Source organism: Scyliorhinus canicula, chromosome 13 (assembly GCF_902713615.1).
Source record: "Scyliorhinus canicula chromosome 13, sScyCan1.1, whole genome shotgun sequence".
NCBI classification, from domain to species: Eukaryota; Metazoa; Chordata; class Chondrichthyes; order Carcharhiniformes; family Scyliorhinidae; genus Scyliorhinus; species Scyliorhinus canicula.
Genome location: NC_052158.1, coordinates 70,242,959 through 70,263,921, shown reverse-complemented (window position 1 = coordinate 70,263,921; position 20,963 = coordinate 70,242,959). Strand labels below are relative to the sequence as shown.

At 45.7% G+C, this 20,963-nt stretch overlaps 1 protein-coding gene across 1 annotated transcript in view; it reads left to right on the top strand.

Annotated features, from left to right (window-relative positions):
- The first annotated feature begins 1,775 nt into the window (after window positions 1–1,775).
- The window catches only part of LOC119975612 (phosphatidylinositol 3,4,5-trisphosphate 5-phosphatase 1-like), a 181,103-nt gene continuing 161,915 nt past the window's right edge, over window positions 1,776–20,963 (top strand). The window contains exon 1 of the mRNA XM_038815401.1: window positions 1,776–2,004. Coding sequence (XP_038671329.1) covers window positions 1,871–2,004 — 134 coding nt within the window. The 5' untranslated portion in view covers window positions 1,776–1,870. The remainder of the gene's footprint in view (window positions 2,005–20,963) is intronic.

The window sequence follows — 20,963 nt, the reverse complement described above, 5'->3', positions numbered from 1 at the left end:
ACCACACTGCCTTTCATTTCTCTTGAGGTACCCTCTGAGGTAAACAGCAGTTGGTATTTCAAATCTGGTTTCAATCATAACGCTTGCTGGGAGTTGACCAGCGATTTCTGCTGTCTGCTGAGGTCTAAAACAGCTACCCCGTAGGTTTCAGTATCTCCTTAAATACGTTCTTTCCCTTTGATCTCTCCATTGTCTCTCCCAGTCTGTTTAGAAATGCTCTGTCGGGGCAGCATGGTGACCCAGTGGTTAGTATTGCTGCCTACTGCGCTGAGGACACAGGTTTGAAACCCAGTCCTGGCTCACAGTCCGTGTGGAGTTTACACATTCTCCTCGTGTCTGCGTGGGTTTCACCCCCACATCCCAAAGGTGTGCAGGTTAGGTGGATTAGCCACACTAAATTGCCCCCTAATTGGAAAAAAATGATTGGGTACTCTAAATTTATTTAATTTTTTAAATGCCCTGCATAGAATTGATTAATTTAATTTAAGTACTTCAACTTTTAGTGTTTAAGAGAAAAGTAGACACACTCTATCCATACTTTACCTATGACACCCTTCTTTTACACTTGCATATCTTCTCCTTTGAATCGCAGCACCCCATTCAAAACCTATTCAACTCCTATTCTGCACACATTCTTACTAAATTACATCATGTAAGTATCTGGGCTCAGAGGTGAATGTTTTGGTGGATGTTAATTAATGTAGCGGTGAATTTTTCAGCGGGTATTGATGAATTTAGAAGTGAATGTTCCGGTAGGTGTTAGTGAAACTAGGGGATGATTTCATTGCTGGGTATTTTATGAGACTTGGGGGTGAATGTTTTGGGGGGGTTAATGAATGTAGAGGTGAATGGATTGGGGGGGGGGGAGGGTTAATGAATGTACAGGTGAATGGATTGGCGGGGATTAATGAATGCAGAGGTGAATCGATTGGTGGGGTGAGGTGAATGGTTTGGTGGGGGTTAGTGAGACGAGGGGGTCATTTTTTGGTGGGGGTTAATGAGACTGGGGTGAATGTTTTGGTGGGAGTTCATGAATGTAGAGGTGACTGTTTTGGTGAGTGCTAGTGAGACTGGGGGGGGGAACGAATGTTTTGGTGGGTGTTCATGAATATAGAGGTCAATGTTTTGCTGGGCATTAAAGAAAGTGAGTTTAAGGGTGACTATTTGATGGGCGATGGTAAGACTGGGGACGTGAATGTTTTTGTGGGTGTCAGTGAATGCAGAGGTGAATGTTTTGGGTGTTGGTGAATGCAGAGGTGAATATTTTGGTGGGTGTCAGTGAATGCAGAGGTGAATGTTTTGGGTGTTGGTGAATGCAGAGGTGAATATTTTGGTGGGTGTCAGTGAATGCAGAGGTGAATGTTTTGGGTGTTGGTGAATGCAGAGGTGAATATTTTGGTGGGTGTCGGTGAATGCAGAGGTGAATGTTTATTGGGTGTTGGTGAATGCAGAGGTGAATGTTTTGGTGGGTGTGGGTGCATGCAGAGGTGAATGTTTTAATGCAGAGGTGATAGTTTTGGTCGGCTGTTGATGAATGCAGAGGTGAATGTTTTGGTGGGTGGGGGTGAATGCAGATGTGAATGTATTAGTGGGTGTTGGTGAATGCAGATGTGAATGTATTAGCCGGTGTTGGTGAATGCAGATGTGAATGTATTAGTGGGCTGTGGGTGAGGGCGTTGAGTGGGGCTGGTTTTGTTGTAGTTTAAATCAAACACGTGCTGTTGTTGCTGTATGTCTGACAGGAGTTTTGAGGAAGTGGAGCTCAGTCTGGCTTAGTCGCGGACAGGAGAGGCTGTTTGCGGGCGCCCTGAAGCGGTGATTCCGTTAGAAGCAGGCAACGGGGGAGTTGGATGGAATAAAGTGAAGGAAGATGAACGACCGGTGGTACCATGAGGACATCTCCCGACCCATGGCCGAGACCCTACTCGCCAAGGCGGCACAGGACGGCAGCTTCCTGGTCCGACACAGCGAGTCATTCGAAGGAGCACTAGCCCTGTGTTTGCTGTAAGTCTGGGTATAGTCGGGGCAGAGTATAACTAAACAACCTCACTGCGGAGGCTAGGAGAGAGGGCAAACTGCCTCTACCAAAGTGGCTTTCAGGGGCTGTCTCCAGGCTGCTCTGTCCAGATGTTGGTTGCTATGAAAGCAGCACTGGTGTGCACATCTCATAGCACAGTGCAGGGAGAACGAGCTCATAATGGAGCCTATTGCTCCCCGATTCTCATCCCCCATCCTCTGATCGCCCCGGGTGGTGAATGATCGCTGATCAAAGCCACAGATCTCTCCCTCATTTATTGATCTGACTCCCGACGTCTGATCCTCCAGCTCTAAACCCAATCTGGCCAATGGCTGGAGAATCGTTAAAAGTGCTCTGAGCAACTCAAACCTGTTGCGAAAAGAGGAACTGCCCAACACCTGTCACTTCGGTGCAAATTGTAAAGTATTGACTGAATCATTATGAGTAACGCCCCTGGATAAAAAAAAAGCCCCCACTGTTCCCTCGCAACCCCTCACCATCATTAGTATATTCTTTTTTTTAAATGCTCTGTTGTGAATTGTCACTTGCTGCATCACAGTTGCCTAGATGCCTTTCCATTTTGGGAAGCTAATCTCTGTGACAAAATGTGATCTAATTGCAAACTTCTCCTTTTTCAATTGGCAATACCCTGGAGCTAGATTTACTCTCATTTATCTCCATCCTTTCTGTTTCTCGATACTCCAAAGTGGACCCAGAGAGTGGAGGGTTGTTCAATCCATTATTTTGTTCACTGGCCAGCGATTAATTTTTGAGACTTGCCTCCATCACCAGCAACATTGGTTATAAACCCCACAAGACCCTTTCATCATGCTTTTCCCTCTGCCCGCTCATTATCATTCTTCGCCGTACATGGTTCCAACAACTTTGCTTTGACTTTCAATATGTCCTTTACGTTTTTAGCGTTTGCTAATAACTGATAGTTTGTTCCTGAATCAAACCCTCCTCTTTCTAACACAATACAAGGCAGCATTAATAAACCTGCAGGATGGGCATGGCAATTCCCGTACCAGCCTCCCCGAACAGGCACCGCAATGTGGCGACTAGGGGCTTTTCACAGTAACTTAATTGAAGCCTACTCGTGACAATAAGCGATTTTCATTTTTTCATTTCAATTGGCAAATGAATTTAAATTTCAATGTTGAGCATTGTGAGGTATCCCATTTTGGTAGAAAGAATAAAATGGCCACAAATTGCTTGGAAATTAAGTGCCTTAATAGGATAAATGGTCCAATGGATTTTTGTGATGCTTAATCATAGATTTTTCATAGAATTTACAGTGCAGAAGGAGGCCATTCAGCCCATCGAGTCTGCACCGGCTCTTGGAAAGAGCACCCCACCCAAGGTCAACACCTCCATCCTGTCCCCATAACCCAGTAACCCCACCCAACACTAAGGGCAATTTATCATGGTTAATCCACCTTACCTGCACATCTTTGGACTGTGGGAAGAAACCGGAGCATCCGGAGGAAACCCACGCACACACGGGGAGGATGTGCAGACTCTGCACAGACAGTGACCCAAGACGGAATCGAACCTGGGACCCTGGAGCTGTGAAGCGATTGTGCTATTCACAATGCTACCGTGCTGCCCACGGCTGCCACGGCCCACAAGTTGCTTGTGTAGGTAGAGACACAAGATGGGCGGCATGGTGACATAATGCTTAGCACTGCTGCTTCACAGCGCCAGCGACCCGGGTTTGATTCCAGTCTTGGGTGTCTGTATGGAGTTTTCACATTCTCCCCTTGCCTGAGTGGGTTTCCTCCGGGCACCCCAGTTTCCTCCCACAGTCCAAAGATGTGCAAGTTAGGTGGATTAGCCACGCTAAATTGGCCCTTAGTGTCCAGGGACGTGCTGGTTAGGTTATGGGCTAAGGGGATAGGATGGGATGGATAGAGGAGTGGCCTGGGTAGAGTGCCCTTTCGGAGGGTTGGTGCAGACTTGATGGGCCAAATGGCCTCCTTCTGCGCTAGGGTTCTATGATAATGTCACAAAAATGTAACTCAAATATTAGGGTGCATTTATAAAGGGCTAGAATTGAAAGTCAAAGAAGTTATGTTAAATCTGCACAAGAACTTTGGTTTGACTGCACTTGGCGGACAGTGAACAGTTCTTGTCTTCCTACTATAGAAATTATATAGAGGCTTTGGAGAAAGTACAGAAAGTTTCACAAAGATGGTATCAAAACTGAGAAGATATACTTATCAACAAAGTCTGTGTAGGCCGTGGCTCTTTTCTCTCGAACAGAGAAGGCTAAGAGATGACCTGATAGCGTTCTTTAAAACTGAAAGGTGTTTGATGGGGTAAACATGTTTACCTGTGTGGGGAACATCAAAACTAGACCAATAAATATAAAATTGTCACTAATCGGTCCAGTAGGCAATTCAGGAAAAAACATGTTCACTCCTTTATGTGGTAAGGATATGGAATTTACTCCGGCAAGGAGTGCTTGAGATGAATAGCGAATGTGAGATGGGGGCTTTGGTTTGTTGACTGAATACTGGGATGTTGGTGACTTTATTTCTTCTGTTGTTTGGCCTGTTGTGGGCTGATTAGGTGAAGCTGATGATTCACACTGGCATTGAGCTTTGTCTAGTTGTGTGTGTGGTTTCATGATTACTGAAGGAGTCTTTTTTCCATCTGAAACACACAGCTTGTGGGCCACACCATGGTTGTTTCAATGGTGTTTGACGATGGTAAACCTCAACAGCTTCCGTAAGTTCTGCTTCTCAGCCAGTCATCAGCTTATGTTTTGTGTTTGCGTTTGTTTCCTGTCTGAGGGAATATCCCGTTTTCTCTACTACTGAACACCAGGAGCAGGAGAAGGCCGTTCAGCTCCTTCTGTCCCATTGTTCATTTTGTGCATAGCTGACAGGTATCTTAAATTTATCTCCCTACCTCGATTCCGTGTCCCTCTGGATTCTACCTAATGAAAACCGAGCAATCTCAGTTTTGAAATTGTCCAACATATTTTAAGGGGAGAGAATTCCACATTCCCTTTGTGTGAAGAAATTTGCCTTCTGTCACTGGCGAATAGCTTAGTTATAATTTTAAGGTTAAACCCTCTGCACTCTGATACCAGAGGAAACAGTTGCTCTCTATCTACCCTAGCAAATCTTTTAATACTCTTACCCACGCCAATCAAAACTCTTGACTTTTGAGGGAATACAAACCTCTGCGGACTGCTGTGGAGCAATGAAGAACTCGTCACGTGGCCACACAAAGACATATGTTGAGTCATACCACTCAATAGCAAAGTAGGCCAGAGGTCTGGCTAGCTTGTATAGGGAAGAAAATTGGCTTATTTTGCAAAACAATGGTTTGAGCTGCCGAATAGGAGGGAAAAACAACAGTATGTTTCTAGGAAAATATCTGTGGGATTCAACCCCTGGCTACTGGGAGCTTTTCTGAGAAACTGCAGCGACTTGAGTGAATAGATTCAAAAACAATTCAGTGTTCACAACAGCCTGGAAAAGGTTGAATCTCCCCTGGGCTTTCTACTCAACGTCAATCTGTACTGATTTGTAACTGTCGGATGGTTTTGAACTTACACATCAAGCTCTCACTTCCCCTTTCACTGTCTGCCTCACATCTTTCGGTAACCTCTGCTTGGATTCACGAATTTCCCGGCAGTTTGGGAAGATTGCAAGCTTCCATCCAATCACCAAAGGGACGTTCGCATACTTCCAATTCCGTTGATGTGGAATTTGAGGGACACTTTGAATTGCTCGAGAGGTATGGGGGCTTAGAACAATATTTATAAGTGGAAGAGGTCAGAGATTGAGGATACTTTCCACAATATCACATTTCAAAGTTAACTGTCAGCGGCTTACAATCTTTCTCCTCACTTTAAGCCTTTCAGAAAAGAAATCCCTTTGACAATGTTTTTCACCACCCCTGTTAAAACCTTCCGCTCTCTGTCAATTGTCTTGAAAATCTTTCTATTTAAGGTGGTATAATTAAGGATATTCTCATTCTTCATAGGGTACACATTCTCCCCGTTTCTGCATGGGTCTCACCCACACAATCCAAACAAGTGCAGGGTAGGTGGATGAGCCATGCTAAATTACCCCTCAATTGAAAGAAAAATTAATTGGGTACTCTAAATTTATTTTTAAAAATCATTCTTTGTAGAGATTTTAGTGGTGTGGGTTAATGCAGTGGATTGAGTTGTTCTTCACAATACATTCCTAACGATGAAGGCAATATGCTTTCCAGGGCTGAAAGGAGTAGTCTCCTTCCCTATCCCATTCACCATGCCCTTTACAAAAGGATATCCCCCCCCAACCCCGCCCCAACCCAGTGCAAAATTATTCACTTTGGCTGTAAGGTTAGAGAAGTAGGATATCTTTTGAAAGGCGTGAAACTTGTAAATGCTGATGTTCAGAGAGACTTACAGCCTTAGGCGTACTCATAAAAGGAAGACAGAAAGTTAGCGTGCACTTACACCAGGCAGCTAGGAAGCCGAATTGGATGTTGGCCTTTATTTCAAAGAGTTTAATTCTATAAGGACGTCTTGGTCCTGGTACATGGCTTTGGTGAGACCACACATGGAATACATTGGGCAGTTATGGTCTCCATATTTAAGGAGGGATATATATGAGGTGGTACAGTGAAGGTGCATTAGTTTGATTCCTGGGATAAGATCGTAAGCGACTCCGGCGTCAATGGGCCTCCAGGACCAGTCATTCACCCCTTCCTCGGGGGCTAGAACGGCGTAGGAATGCAGTGCGCTGCTCCGGCGCCGAAAGCTAGCATGCCACGGCCGGCGCCGGTCTGCACATGTGCGCCACGGCCATCTCCGGACCGGCCTGCAGGCAACATGGCGGAGCCCTACAGGGGCCCGGCGCGGAGGAACATAGGCCCCCTTGGAATTAGCGTGCCTGCCGATTGGTTGCCCCTGATCACGGGCCTGGCCACCATGAAGGCCCCCCCAGGAGTCGGCTCCCCCCGCCCCCCCACCAGGATGGCCCCCACAGCCAGAACGCCGAAGTCCCACCTGGTAGGCCCATATGCAAATGACAGCGGCGGAACTCTGCGGGCATTCGGCCCGTCGAGCGTGCAGATTCGCCACGGCACCGGTCGCCGGAGAATCGGCAGCCCAGTGTCGGAGCAGCTTGGCGGGATTCACGGCCCCGAATCCCAGCCGGTGTCTTATGATGAGAGGTTGAGCAAATTGAATCTACACGGTCTAGAGTTCAGGAGAATGAGAGTTGATCCAATCGAAATGCCAATATCCTGAAGGGGCTTGACAGGTTAGATGCCAAGAGGTTGCTTCCCCTGGCTGGGGAATCTAGAACACAGGGGATCAGCCTAAGGGTAGGCAGATGATCATTTGGTGAGAATAAATTTCTTCACTCAAAGGGTTGCGAATATTTGGCATTCTCCACCCCAGAGGGTTGTGGATGCACCATTATTGAATAGATTTAAGTCTGAGATGGACAGATTGTTGGTCTCTTAGAGAACCAAGGATAATGGGGAGTGGGTGGGAAAGTGGAATTCAGGGAGAAGGTCAGCTATGGTTGTATTTTGTGGTGGAACAGGCTCGAGGGGCCAAATGGTCTTCCTGCTCCTATTTCCTATGCGCTTATGTTCTTAAAATGTACGTCTGGATTGTGAGAAACACTAATAGAGTGGAACTGACACTCTGACATTAGCTGTAATGGGTGACTAACACTGATATTCGACTAAGGAGGAGGCTCAAGGGCGGACAATGGGCTCAGTAGAGTTTGTTTTGTAGGCATAACAGTGGAAGGTGGCTAGGATCCAGGCAGTACTTCTGATAGGAAATTCCTAAATGCCATCTTCATCAGTAGTTTTTCACACTCACACCTACTGATCATTGGCATGCAGATTATGACACCAATCAGAGTTGAAATCTGGTTTGTTAGTAGCATTGCCATTTTCAAATGCTCCGCTCCAGCCTATGCCCTGTCTCAACTTTGTACAACCAAACATAAAATTAAATTCTGTGAAGGACTCTCCACCAGTGCTATATACAGGGATCATAAACTACTTGCAGTTAATGTACTGGGCTATTTTGCCTGGCTGTGCTTGCCTAATGTTTAACTAGATTGCAGTAAGTGGTCCGGCTGATGCTGAAGTAATCTCTTTATTGATTTAAAAGCTGATGCTAAAGTAAGTTGCTTCCAATTATATTAGGGCCTGCTAGGCTTTTCTCTGAGCATTGAGTGAAACTGGATGAATAACTGGGATTATTATTTAAACAATAAAATATTAAAGCATGCTGCTGTGCAGAGAGACCTGGGTGTGCTAGTGCATGAGTCACAGATAGTTGGTTTACAGGTGCAACAGGTGATTAAGAAGGCAAATGGAATTTTGTCCTTCATTGCTAGAGGGATGGAGTTTAAGACTAGGGAGGTTATGCTGCAATTGTATAAGGTGTTAGTGAGGCCACACCTGGAGTATTGTGTTCAGTTTTGGTCTCCTTACTTGAGAAAGGACGTACTGGCACTGGAGGGTGTGCAGAGGAGATTCACTCGGTTAATCTCAGAGCTGAAGGGGTTGGATTACGAGGAGAGGTTGAGTAGACTGGGACTGTACTCGTTGGAATTTAGAAGGATGAGGGGGGATCTTATAGAAACATTAAAAATTATGAAGGGAATAGATAGGATAGATGCGGGCAGGTTGTTTCCACTGGCGGGTGAAAGCAGAACTAGGGGGCATAGCCTCAAAATAAGGGGAAGTAGATTTAGGACTGAGTTTAGGAGGAACTTCTTCAACCAAAGGGTTGTGAATCTATGGAATTCCTTGCCCAGTGAAGCAGTTGAGGCTCCTTCATTAAATGTTTTCAAGGTAAAGATAGATAGTTTTTTGAAGAAAAAAGGGATTAAGGGTTATGGTGTTTGGGCCGGAAAGTGGAGCTGAGTCCACAAAAGATCAGCCATGATCTCATTGAATGGCGGAGCAGGCTCGAGGGGCCAGATGGCCTACTCCTGCTCCTAGTTCTTATGTTCTAATAAAGCGAGGTCATGCAGAGCAGGACAAATGCCTAGAAGACGGAGGAGGAGCAGGGCTTTCAGCGGGAAGCCGTATTTACCCAGGCTCATTAAGAGAGCATCTCTTAGTTCAAATTCACTGAGGACCAATGCTTGAGACACTTTGCTTCAACAAACTGCTGCAGCCACCCTTGCAGCTTCAAAGTAGGACAAGGATACGCATTGTCTGAGGCTGTCAAGGTGACAGTGGGCCTTAACTTTTATATGTCTGTCTCCTTCTAGGCTGCTGGTGAAGGTATAGCAATATCTCACGGTTTGCCACCATGGCTACATTAACTTCGCTGACGCCCAAAGTTAAAAATAATCCCCAGAATCCCCAGGTTAGGTGGAGTGGCCATGCTAAATTGCCCTTAGTGTCCAAAATTTCCCTTCGTGTTGGGTGGGGCTACTGGGTTATGGGGATAGGGTGGAGGTATTGACCTTGGGTAGGATGCTCTTTCCAAGAGCCGGTGCAGATTCGATGGGCCGAATGGCCTCCTTCCGCACTGTAAATTCTATGTATGTAAAAGAATCTTCAATTTTAAATCCTTCACGATGAAAATCCCTTGTATCATCATCTACAACCTAATCCACCCACACCTTGAATTAAATTTTAAAAAATAAACGACACTGACACAGAATGTTCCAGAACCTTTCAAAATAAAGCTGTCAAAGGACGGTCCTAAATTTTACTGTGGCGTTCCTATTATTTTTTTTATTCTCCGGTGCTTCTTCTGAAACATTTGCATGTCTAAAGAAAGATGCATTTTTCTAATATCTTTCAGAAATCAGGATGACTCACTTTACAGCCAATGAAATGTGATCACTGTAATATTTTAATGTGGGAAATACAGCAGATAATTTGCATTCAGCAAGCACCCACACTTAGAAAAGTGATATTGATCAGACGACCTGTTTTTTGTTGACGTTGGTTGAGGGATCAATATTGGCCAGAACACCAGGAAGATCTGCCCTGTTACACATCAGAGTTGTGGCCCAGGCACATTACTTTAGCAGGAGAGGCCAAATGGGGGCTTGCTTTAACATCTCATATGAAAGATGTCCCCTCCGATATGCAGCATTTCCTCTGTACTGTGCTGGGTGTATTGCCCTTGATTATGTGCTTGAATCTTTGGAGTGGAACTTGAATCCACAACTTTGCAATTCAGAGGCAAATTCTCTGACACAAAACCACTACTGAGAGCTAAAATAAACCATGTCATCGCTCATAAAAGCCAAAGTATCAACGGCAGCAATCTTACTTCTGAGTCAGAAAGGTTGCAGGCACGAGCCCCATTTCAAATATGAGTATCTAACCCTGAAGGCCAATATCAACCCTACCCAGCGGGGACAGAAATTGGGCACCTGGCAGTTAAAATTACTCAGGTGATCCCTCCCCTATGGAAATTCCAATAACTCACCTGCTCTTCTGGACGGGCAGCCGGGAGACACGCCTAAAGCCAGTGGGGTCCTTTTAATATATGCATATTGGGTCCTGATAATGCCACCAGGATTCCAACTTTCCCTCGATGGCCTGAACATGTCGTGGCTGTGAATTTCCTACCAGCTCTGAACAACAGAGCCGTAGATTGGAGTCAGAAGTGGCCCAGAAATGGTTAAGTATTTTCTTAACTTTCCTTGAAGGACCAGGAGAAGTAGGCATGTTCCTCCAGACGAGTAAGGAAAGTATAGGCTATTCTTGCGAAGATCTTGCCCTCCCCTCTCCCCCCCCCCCCCCCCCCCCCCTCACCCCCTCAACAGTCCTGATCACAGGGGCTCCTACAGCATTGTAGAGGTACAAAATGACAAAATAAGGTTTCCCTTAGACTCTTCCATCAGGCTCTTCTAGGTCTGGTGCAACATAGATTGGTTCATTGGTTTAGTCTGAGGAGCAATGATGAAGCACTGACTATTGCATCAGTATACCATTTTTCCAATTCCCACACTAGACAAGCTCTGACGCAGTTAGTGTTCATGTGATGTTTATGACTCTTTTTACTGTATCGTCCTCAGTAAAGGTACAGGCAGGTTTCTATACTATTGTTCTTTCTTTTCTTTATTCTTTGATGGGATATGGGCATCACTTGACACGGTCAACATTTGTTGGCCATCCCTAATTGCCATGGCTCGCAAGGTCATTTCAGAGAGGCAGTTAAGAGTCAACCACGTTGCTGTGGGTCAGGAGTTCTATACAGGCCAGACCAGGTAAGGATGGCAGATTTCCTTCCCTAAAGGACATTGGTGAACCTGATGGGTTTTAATGATAATGGAGGATAGTTGCACGGTTCAATGCGTTAATGGGCAGAAAACAGACTGCGGGAATAACTGTGTTATTTTCAGGCTGGCAGGCTGTGACTAGTGCAGTAGCACAGGGATCAGTGCTTGGGCCCATCTATTCACAATCTGTATCAATGATTTAGATTAAATGCAATATTTCCAAGTTTGCAGCTGGCACAAAGTGGGTGGAGGTGTGAGTTATGAGGAAGGTGCAAAGGCACTTCAAATAGCGTTAGAGAGGCTAAGCGAGTGGGTAAACATTTAGCAGATGGAATACAATGTGGGGAAACGTGAGGTTATCCACTTTGGTAGGAAAAATAGAAAGTATTTCTTAAAAGGTGACAGGCTGGGAAATGTTGAACTTCAAAGGGACTTGGGAGTCCTTGATCATGAATCACTGAAAGCTAACATGTAGGTGTAGCAAGCAATTAAGAAGGCAAGTTGTATGTTGACCTTTATTGCAAGAGAATATGAGTTTAGGTGTAAGCTTACTGCAATTGTATAGAGCTTTGGTGAGACTGCATCTGGAGTATTGTGTGCAATTTTGGTCTTGTTGCCTCAGGCAAGGTATACTTGCCATTGAGGAAGTTGAACTAATGATTCATTAAATCAATTCCTGGGATGGAGGGATTGTCTTCTGAGGAACGATTAAATAGACTGGGCCGTTATTTTCTGGGATTTAGAAGAATGAGAGTTAATCTCATTTAAAGATACAAAATTCTTACAGGGCTCAACTGGGTTAATGCAGGAAGGATGTTTCCCCTGACTAGGGCAGTCTAAAACCAGGGGACACAGTCTCAGAATAAGGGGGTAGACCAATTAGGACTGCGATGAGGAGCAATTTTTTCATTCAGTGGGTGGTGATTCTTTGGAATTTTCTGCCCAGAGGGCTGTGTGTGGTAGATCAGCTATTGAGTATGTTCAAGACTGAGATCAATAGATTTCGACACATTAAAAACACCAAGGGATATGGGGATAATGGTAAAATTGAAGATCAGCCATAATCTCATTGAGTGCCAGAGTGGGCACAAAAGCCTATTCTATTTCATAGACTAGCTTTCAATTCCAGGGTTATTAACTAAATTTAAAGTCCATTAGTTGCAATGGTGAGATTTGAACCCACAGCATTAGCCTGGAACTTCAGATCACGGGTAAAGTGACATTGCCGCTGCACCACCTGTGTCCCCTGCTTCGAGGCTTATCAACTTGATTATTTTTTGTGGCAAGCTAATTTGGAATCGCCAAATACTACAAATGTTCAAGGATGAAAATGCTGCAGTGGGATTAACCCACAGGAAAGAGGAAGAAAATGCAAAGTGAACTGGCACTTAGAAGGAGAAGTGCAGTTAGCAGGAAACAACTGTCGCGCTCTGACCAGACCACAGTGCATGAATAAGAAAAGATCGGTTCACACATCTGGATCACAGATGCTGCTCACACTTCCATATACTCTCACACACTGTATTATGCAGGCATGTGTACAAATAGATATACGCACAGCTCCTTTTAGTCCATACTAACACCCTGGACTCTATACTGGACATAATTTCAAAGTTTGCAGATGACACAAACCTCAGAAATGTCGTCAACAGTGAGGTGAAATGGGAAGACTGAAAAGATGAACTTGAACACTCAGAAGTGTGAAGTGATACATCTTAGGAGGGAGAATAAGGAAAGGCAATATAAATTGATCTTAAAGGGAGTGCAGGAATTGAGAGACTTGGAAGTGTGTGTACACAAACCTTGAAGATGGCAGGACAAATGTAGAGGGCTGTTAGAAAAGCACGTAGGACCCTTGACTTTATAAATAGAGGCACGAGATACCAATGCACAGAAGCTATGCAACACCTTCATAACACTGGCTAGGCTCCAGCTAGAGTATTGTTTTCAGTTCTGGGCACTACACCTTGGGAAGGATGGCAAGACCTTGGCAATGGTGCAGAGGAGATTTACTAAAATGGTCCTGGAGACCAGGAACTTCAGCCATTGCGACGCGACTCGAGAAGCAGGGATTCATCTCCTTAAAGCAGAGGAAGTTAAGAGGAGATTTGATAGAGGTGTCAAAAATCATGCACACTTTGACAGACTAAGAGAAAAGAAACTGGTTCCAGTGACGGAAGTATTGGTAACCGAAAGACTCAAATTGTAAACTGAAAGGATGAAAGAACCAGAATAGGTATGAGGAAGCAAATGTTTTACACAGCCAGTTATTGCTATGATAATGTTGCATTGCCTGAAAGAGCAGCCGAAGCAGATTCAAGAATAATTTTTGAAAGAAATAGGAAAATTACTTGAAAAGGCTAGGTGGGGGAGTGGGGGGATGACCCAGTTCAAGAGACCTACAGCTGCCTCCTGTGCTATGTCAGTTTGATCTTTTAATATTTAATTTAAGTATACATATGTGGGCATATTAATTTGTGTGCATATATTAACACAAACATACAGAGAAATCCATGCACAAACACCCAGAGGCTGAAATGGGTCTACAACAGGAGTGCAAAATGGGTGATTGCAAATCATCAGCCTGTTTTACAATGGGCTGAAATTTATTTTCCATTAGCTTCAACCGCAAAGAAGGCTGATTGTGGAGTACAGCTGATTATTGATTTGCTAAGAGTGTCCGACTGGCACTAAACAATTTTACCCTCCGTGTCCAGGAAAAGGAGTCGGATTAGTCTTTGGGTTTTGGTATCATTAATCCTTGTTGCTCTAAATCTCATCACTCAGGGGCAGATCTTTTTCTCAAGGAGATATGAGGGCATCTCCACGGCAACCAAAGCAATCTCTTTGCTTGTTATAGCCATCAAACGATAGTCAGAGGAGTGCAAACTCTGGCATTGTTTGAACAGTCAATGATTGGCGCTAGTGAATTCCCCCCAAAATGATTAGCTCCAGGCTTCAATCCTGATCATTAGGCTGGTGAGAGGGAATAAAACTGTCCCATTGGTTGAGGTCATGAAATGAGTCCGTGAAAGGGAATGAAGTCAGGAAATTCCATAATAATCATGCAGTTTATCTGACAGTCAGTACAGCATAATGGTACATAGATTACATAGAATTTACAGTGCAGAAGGAGGCCATTCGGCCCATCGCGTCTGCACCGGCTCTTGGAAAGAGCACCCTACCCCCTATCCAAGGTCAACACCTCCACCCCATCCCCATTACCCAGCAACCCCACCCAACACTAAGGGCAATTTTGGATACTAAGGGCAATTTATCATGGCCAATCCACCTAACCCGCACATCTTTGGACTGTGGGAGGAAACCGGAGCACCTGGAGGAAACCCACGCACACACGGGGAAGATGTGCAGACTCCGCACAGACAGTGACCCAAGCCGGAATCGAACCTGGGATCCTGGAGCTGTGAAGCGATTGTGCTATCCACAAGGCTACCGTGCTGCCCTGAGAGCTGACTGAGAGCGACTGCTGTTAACCTGGCTGTGTATGCTGCTGACAACTGAATGAGTGTTGTCAATGTAGCAGCGTCCACCAACAAGAAAATGATCGCAGTTGAGCCTTAGGACTTAGATAAGGTCATTGAGCTGCTGTACCTTCAAGTTTTGGTATTTCAGATTATGCAGGTCCCATTCTGCTTCAATTAAACATGGCTAGAATAGAACATCCTCCACTCTGTGTCTTATCTGTAATATTCATTAATGTTGATTTTTCATTCTGTGTATCTAGGTAAATCAGAAATAGGAGCTGGAGTAGACCATATTGTCCCCGAACTTGACCTAGTATTTAGGTCTACTGGACAAATAGGTCGCCGGTTTAGCTCACTTGGCTAGACAGCTAGTTCATGATACAGTACTAGGCCAGCAGTGTGTGTTCAATTCCCATACTGGCTGAGATTTTTCCATGAAGGTCCCACCTTCTCAACCTTGCCCCTCACCTGAGGTGTGGCGACCCTCAGGTTAAATCACTACCAGCCAGCTCTCCCCCTCAAAGTGGAAAGCAGCCAATAGTTATCTGGGACTATGGTGACTTTGCCTTTGCTAGACTAATACCGGGAAAGGGCGGGTTGTCCTATGAGGAAAAGTTGGACAAGTTAGGCTTATGTCCATTCAGGTTTAGATGAGTAAGAGGCGACTTGGTCGATACCTTTAAGATCCTGAGAGTATTGACAAGGTGTAGTGGATGTTTCCTCTTGTTGGAGAATCTAGAACGAGAGGTCACTGTTTAAAAATAAGGAGCCTCTCATTTAAGAGAAAGGTGGGGAGGATGTTTTTCTCTTGAGGTGTTACGTCCGGACCACCAGATATAAATCCCAACAGTTTTTGAATTTGTAAAATGTGAGGAAAGGAGTGATTCCACTGACAAATAGCGTTTTGTTGTATTAAAACAAACTTTACTAACATGGGATCAATCCCATTAACATTTAAGGAAAACACAGATTATTCACAAAGTCCTTGGCGAGCAGCTTTCAGAAGTCAGTTGAAGAAATACAACTCTTTTTCTCCAAACCAAGAGCAGAACTCTAAAAATGAAATTAAAAACAACAGACGCAGGGCAGACTGAAAAAATGAAAATACAACAGACCCAGCCCCTTCCATGAGTGACATTGCAGTCTGCCTTAACCCCTGAACCACAGCTTGAGCAGGCATATAGGGCGCGATTTAACTGGTAAAAAACAGAGTACCGTTTTAGGTGTATTTAGCGGGGTGAATCCACTACCAACCGGGACTCTGCCCTCGGCGAGGAAGACCCACCGAGACCACACTTACCTTGCTTCCAGTGCAGGGAGAGATGCCCTGCCCCCTCCCCCCTCCCCCAACAATCCCCCCATAGCCTCCCCACCGCAGCCACCGCAGACATGAAACCCCCAACACCCCAACTGGCCTGTTAGGATGTCCTCAAGCCCCACCTCATAAGGGCAGGGCACTCCGGGCATGGGCAATCTGGTCCCGAGGCACCTTGGCAGTGCTAGCCTGGCACTCTGGCAATGCCCCATCAGCCTGACAGTGCCACCTAGTGGCACTGTTAGGGTGCCCAGGTGTCAGTGCCAAGGTGCCCAGGTGGCAGCAGGAGTGCCAGGGCCTTGTCCAGAGCCCAATATCCCTGGATCCTCTAATGACCTGGGAGACCCCCCCCCCCAGTTGCTGTTATGTTTGGTCCACATTTGTGTGGATCAGTACTAAATGGCACCATGGCAAGGTCTCCCAGGCGTAGGCGTTCATCGAAGGGTTTCGGGAGCATCGTGCGCCGACATATTTAACTGAGCTGAACTGTTCACTTAAATACGTAATTCCCTCATCCTAGGAACCAACCTAGTGAACTCTCTCCATAGCAGGTATAACATATCTTCCTTATGTATGGAATCCAGAACTTTCCACAGTACTCCAGATGTGCTCACTCCAAAGCCCTGTACAATTGTAGGAGCATTTCCTTACTCTTGTACTGTTGGGCAGCAAGGTAGCACAAGTGGATAGCACTGTGGCTTCATAGCGCCAGGGTCCCAGGTTCAATTCCCCGCTGGGTCACTGTCTGTGCAGAGTCTGCATGTTCTCCCCTTGTCTGCATGGGTTTCCTCCAGGTGCTCTGGTTTCCTCCCACAGTCTGGACGTGCAGGTTAGGTGGATTGGCCATGATAAATTGCCCTTAGTGACCAAAAAGGTTAGGAGGGGTTATTGGGTACGGGGATAGGGTGGAGGTGTGGCCTTAAGTGGGTCGGTGCAGACTAGATGGGCTGAATGGCCTCCTTCTGCACTGTATGTTCTATGTTCAGCTCCCTTGCAATAGAGGCGAATATTCCACTTGCTGGCTGTGCCAACACGCTAACTTTGTGTGGTTTGTGTACATTACTTTCTTATGTTCTATAGATGTACAATTAAGGACTGGATTGCTGCACTCTGAAAGAATCTGGTCTGGGATTAAGATCCCTTTGGAATTTCCCTAACCGTTGTTCTAATTAGTAGATGTTCCTTGTTATTGTTTGAAAAATTAGTGCTTGGAATATTTGCTCATCTGTTGTTTGTTTAAATGGAGCCTTCCAGAGTTTTCCAAAACAGCTTTTATACAAGAGAATTCAAAATGAGAGCAACACTGAAGGAGTGCTGCACTGTCAGAAGTTTTCAGTCTTTCGACTGAAAAGTTAAACTGCCGATTCAAGAGGAGCCCTCCTGGATTGGCCTGGAGTCTCCAGGAATTGAAGATCAATCTCCAGGACACTGCTGTGTGCAATCCTGGAGAAAAAAAACGTCGAGACTTCGGGGGAGACTCTGGCCTCCCCCCGGCGTGTTTCTCGCGGTGGGAGATGGCCCGCCATTGGCCTACGGTGGGGTCTTCTGGTCCCGCCGCTGTCGCTGGGATTTCCCATTGGATCCATCTCACATCTCCAGGAAACCCAGGGTGGGGGTGCACCGTCAGCAGGACCGGAAGATCCCGCCGGTGTGACCAGCTGCAAAATCTCATTGAAAAAGATTGTTTGGTTATCATTTTCATCGAACGTTTCTCATTAGCAGATGAGAATGAGGGAAAAGGTTTGGCTGGCTGACAGACAAGCATAACTCAGTTGAGTAATGAATAATTTTGCTTTTCAATTGGCATAGGAAGACAGTACATCACAAGGATCAAAATGTTGGCCGACTAACGACTGGAGTGTGGGAGAACCCATAGAACATAGAACAGTACAGCACAGAACAGGCCCTTTGGCCCTCGATGTTGTGCCGAGCTTTGTCCAAAACCAAGATCAAGCTATCCCACTCCCTGTCATTCTGGTGTGCTCCATGTGCCTATCCAATAACTGCTTGAAAGTTCCTAAAGTGTCCGACTCCACTATCACAGCAGGCAGTCCATTCCACACCCTAACCACTTTCTGAGTAAAGAACCTACCTCGGACATCCTTCCTATATCTCCCACCCTGAACCTTATAGTTATGCCCCCTTGTAACAGCTACATTCACCCGAGGAAATAGTCTCTGAACGTCCACTCTATCTATCTCCCTCATCATCTTATAAACCTCTATTAAGTCGCCTCTCATCCTCCTCCGCTCCAAAGAGAAAAGCCCTAGCTCCCTCAATCTTTCCTCATAAGACCCACCCTCCAGACCATGCAGCATCCTGGTAAATCCCCTTTGCACCCTTTCCAATGCTTCCACATCCTTCCTATAGTGAGGTGACCAGAACTGCACACAATATTCCAAGTGTGGTCTCACCAGGGTCCTGTACAGTTGCAGCATAACCCCACGGCTCCTAAACTCAAGCCCCCTGTTAATAAAGGCTAACACAGGCTTCCTTCACGGCTCTATCCACTTGAGTGGCAACCTTCAGAGATCTGTGGACATGATTCTGGTGATTCAAATATGTGTGCTTGCAGTAGGGGGATGTATGGCCGTACCTGTATTACAGGTTTCTCCGGTAAACCGCTGCCGGCTAGCTCCGCCCACAGGGACCTAGAACATAGAACGATACAGCGTAGTACAGGCCCTTCGGCCCACAATGTTGCACCGACATGGGAAGTCAAAAACTAAAGGCCACCTAACCTACAATATTCCCTTATCATCCATATGCTTATCCAATAAACTTTTAAATGCCCTCAATGTTGGCGAGTTCACTACTGTTGCAGGTAGGGCATTCCACGGCCTCACCACTCTTTGCGTAAAAAACCTACCTCTGACGTCTGTCCTATATCTATTACCCCTCAATTTAAGGCTATGTCCCCTCGTGCTAGCCACCTCCATCCGCGGGAGAAGGCTCTCACTGTCCACCCTATCTAACCCTCTGATCATTTTGTATACCTCTATTAAGTCACCTCTTAACTTCTTCTCTCTAATGAAAACAACCTCAAGTCCATCAGCCTTTCCTCATAAGATTTTCCCTCCATACCAGGCAACATCCTGGTAAATCTCCTCTGCACCCGTTCTAAAGCTTCCACGTCCTTCCTATAATGAGGCGACCAGAACTGTATGCAATACTCCAAATGCGGCCGTACCAGAGTTTTGTACAGCTGTAACATGACCTCATGGCTCCGGAACTCAATCCCTCTACCAATAAAGGCCAACACACCATAGGCCTTCTTCACAACCGTATCAACCTGGGTGGCAACTTTCAGGGATCTATGTACATGGACACCGAGATCCCTCTGCTCATCCACACTACCAAGAATTTTACCATTAGCCAAATATTCCGCATTCCTGTTATTCTTTCCAAAGTGAATCACCTCACACTTCTCTACATTAAACTCCATTTGCCACCTCTCAGCCCAGCTCTGCAGCTTATCTATGTCCCTCTGTGACCTGCAACATCCTTCCACACTGTCTACAACTCCACCGACTTTAGTGTCGTCTGCAAATTTACTCACCCAACCTTCTGTGCCCTCCTCTAGGTCATTTATAAAAATGACAAACAGCAATGGCCCCAGAACAGATCCTTGTGGTACGCCACTCGTAACTGAACTCTATTCTGAACATTTGCCGTCAACCACCACTCTCTGTCTTCTTTCAACTAGCCAATTTCTGATCCACATCTCTAAATCACCCTCAATCCCCAGCCTCCATATTTTCTGCATTAGCCGACCATGGGGAACCTTATCAAACGCTTTACTGAAATCCATATACACCACATCAACTGCTCTACCCTCGTCTACCTGTTCAGTCACCTTCTCAAAGAACTCGATAAGGTTTGTGAGGCATGGCCTACCCTTCACAAAACCATGCTGACTATCCCTAATCATATTATTCCTGTCTAGATGATTATAAATCGTATCTCTTATAATCCTCTCCAAGACTTTACCCACAACAGACGTGAGGCTCACCGGCCTATAGTTACCGGGGTTATCTCTACTCCCCTTCTTGAACAAAGGGACCACATTTGCTATCCTCCAGTCCTCTGGCACTATTCCTGTAGCCAATGATGACATAAAAATCTAAGCCAAAGGCTCAGCAATCTCTTCCCTGGCTTCCCAGAGAATCCTAGGATAAATCCTATCAGGCCCCGGGGACTTATCTATTTTCACCTTGTCCAGAATTGCCAACACTTCTTCCCTACGCCCCTCAATGCCATCTATTCTTTTTTTTATAAATTTAGATTACCCAATTATTTTTCCAATTAAGGGGCAATTTAGCGTGGCCAATCCACCTACACTGCACATTTTTGGGTTGTGGGGGCGAAACCCACGCAGACACGGGGAGAATGTGCAAACTCCACACAGACAGTGATCCAGAGCCGGGATCGAACCTGGGACCCTCAGCGCCGTGAGGCAGTTGTGCTAACCACTAGGCCACCGTGCTGCCCCCAATGCCATCTATTCTAATAGCCTGGGTCTCAGCATTCTCCTCCACAACATTATCTTTTTCCTGAGTGAATAGCTGACGAAAAGTATTATTTAGTATCGCGCTTATCTCCTCAGCCTCCACACACAACTTCCCACCACTGTCCTTGACTGGCCCTACTCTTACCCTAGTCATTCTTTTATTCCTGACATACCTATAGAAAGCTTTTGGGTTTTCCTTGATCCTACCTGCCAAAGACTTCTCATGTCCCCTCCTTGCTCGTCTTAGCTCTCTCTTTAGATCCTTCCTCGCTTCCTTGTAACTATCAAGCGCCCCAACTGAAATTTCACGCCTCATCTTCACATAGGCCTCCTTCTTCCTCTTAACAAGAGATTCCACTTCTTTGGTAAACCACGGTTCCCTCGCTCTACCCCTTCCTCCCTG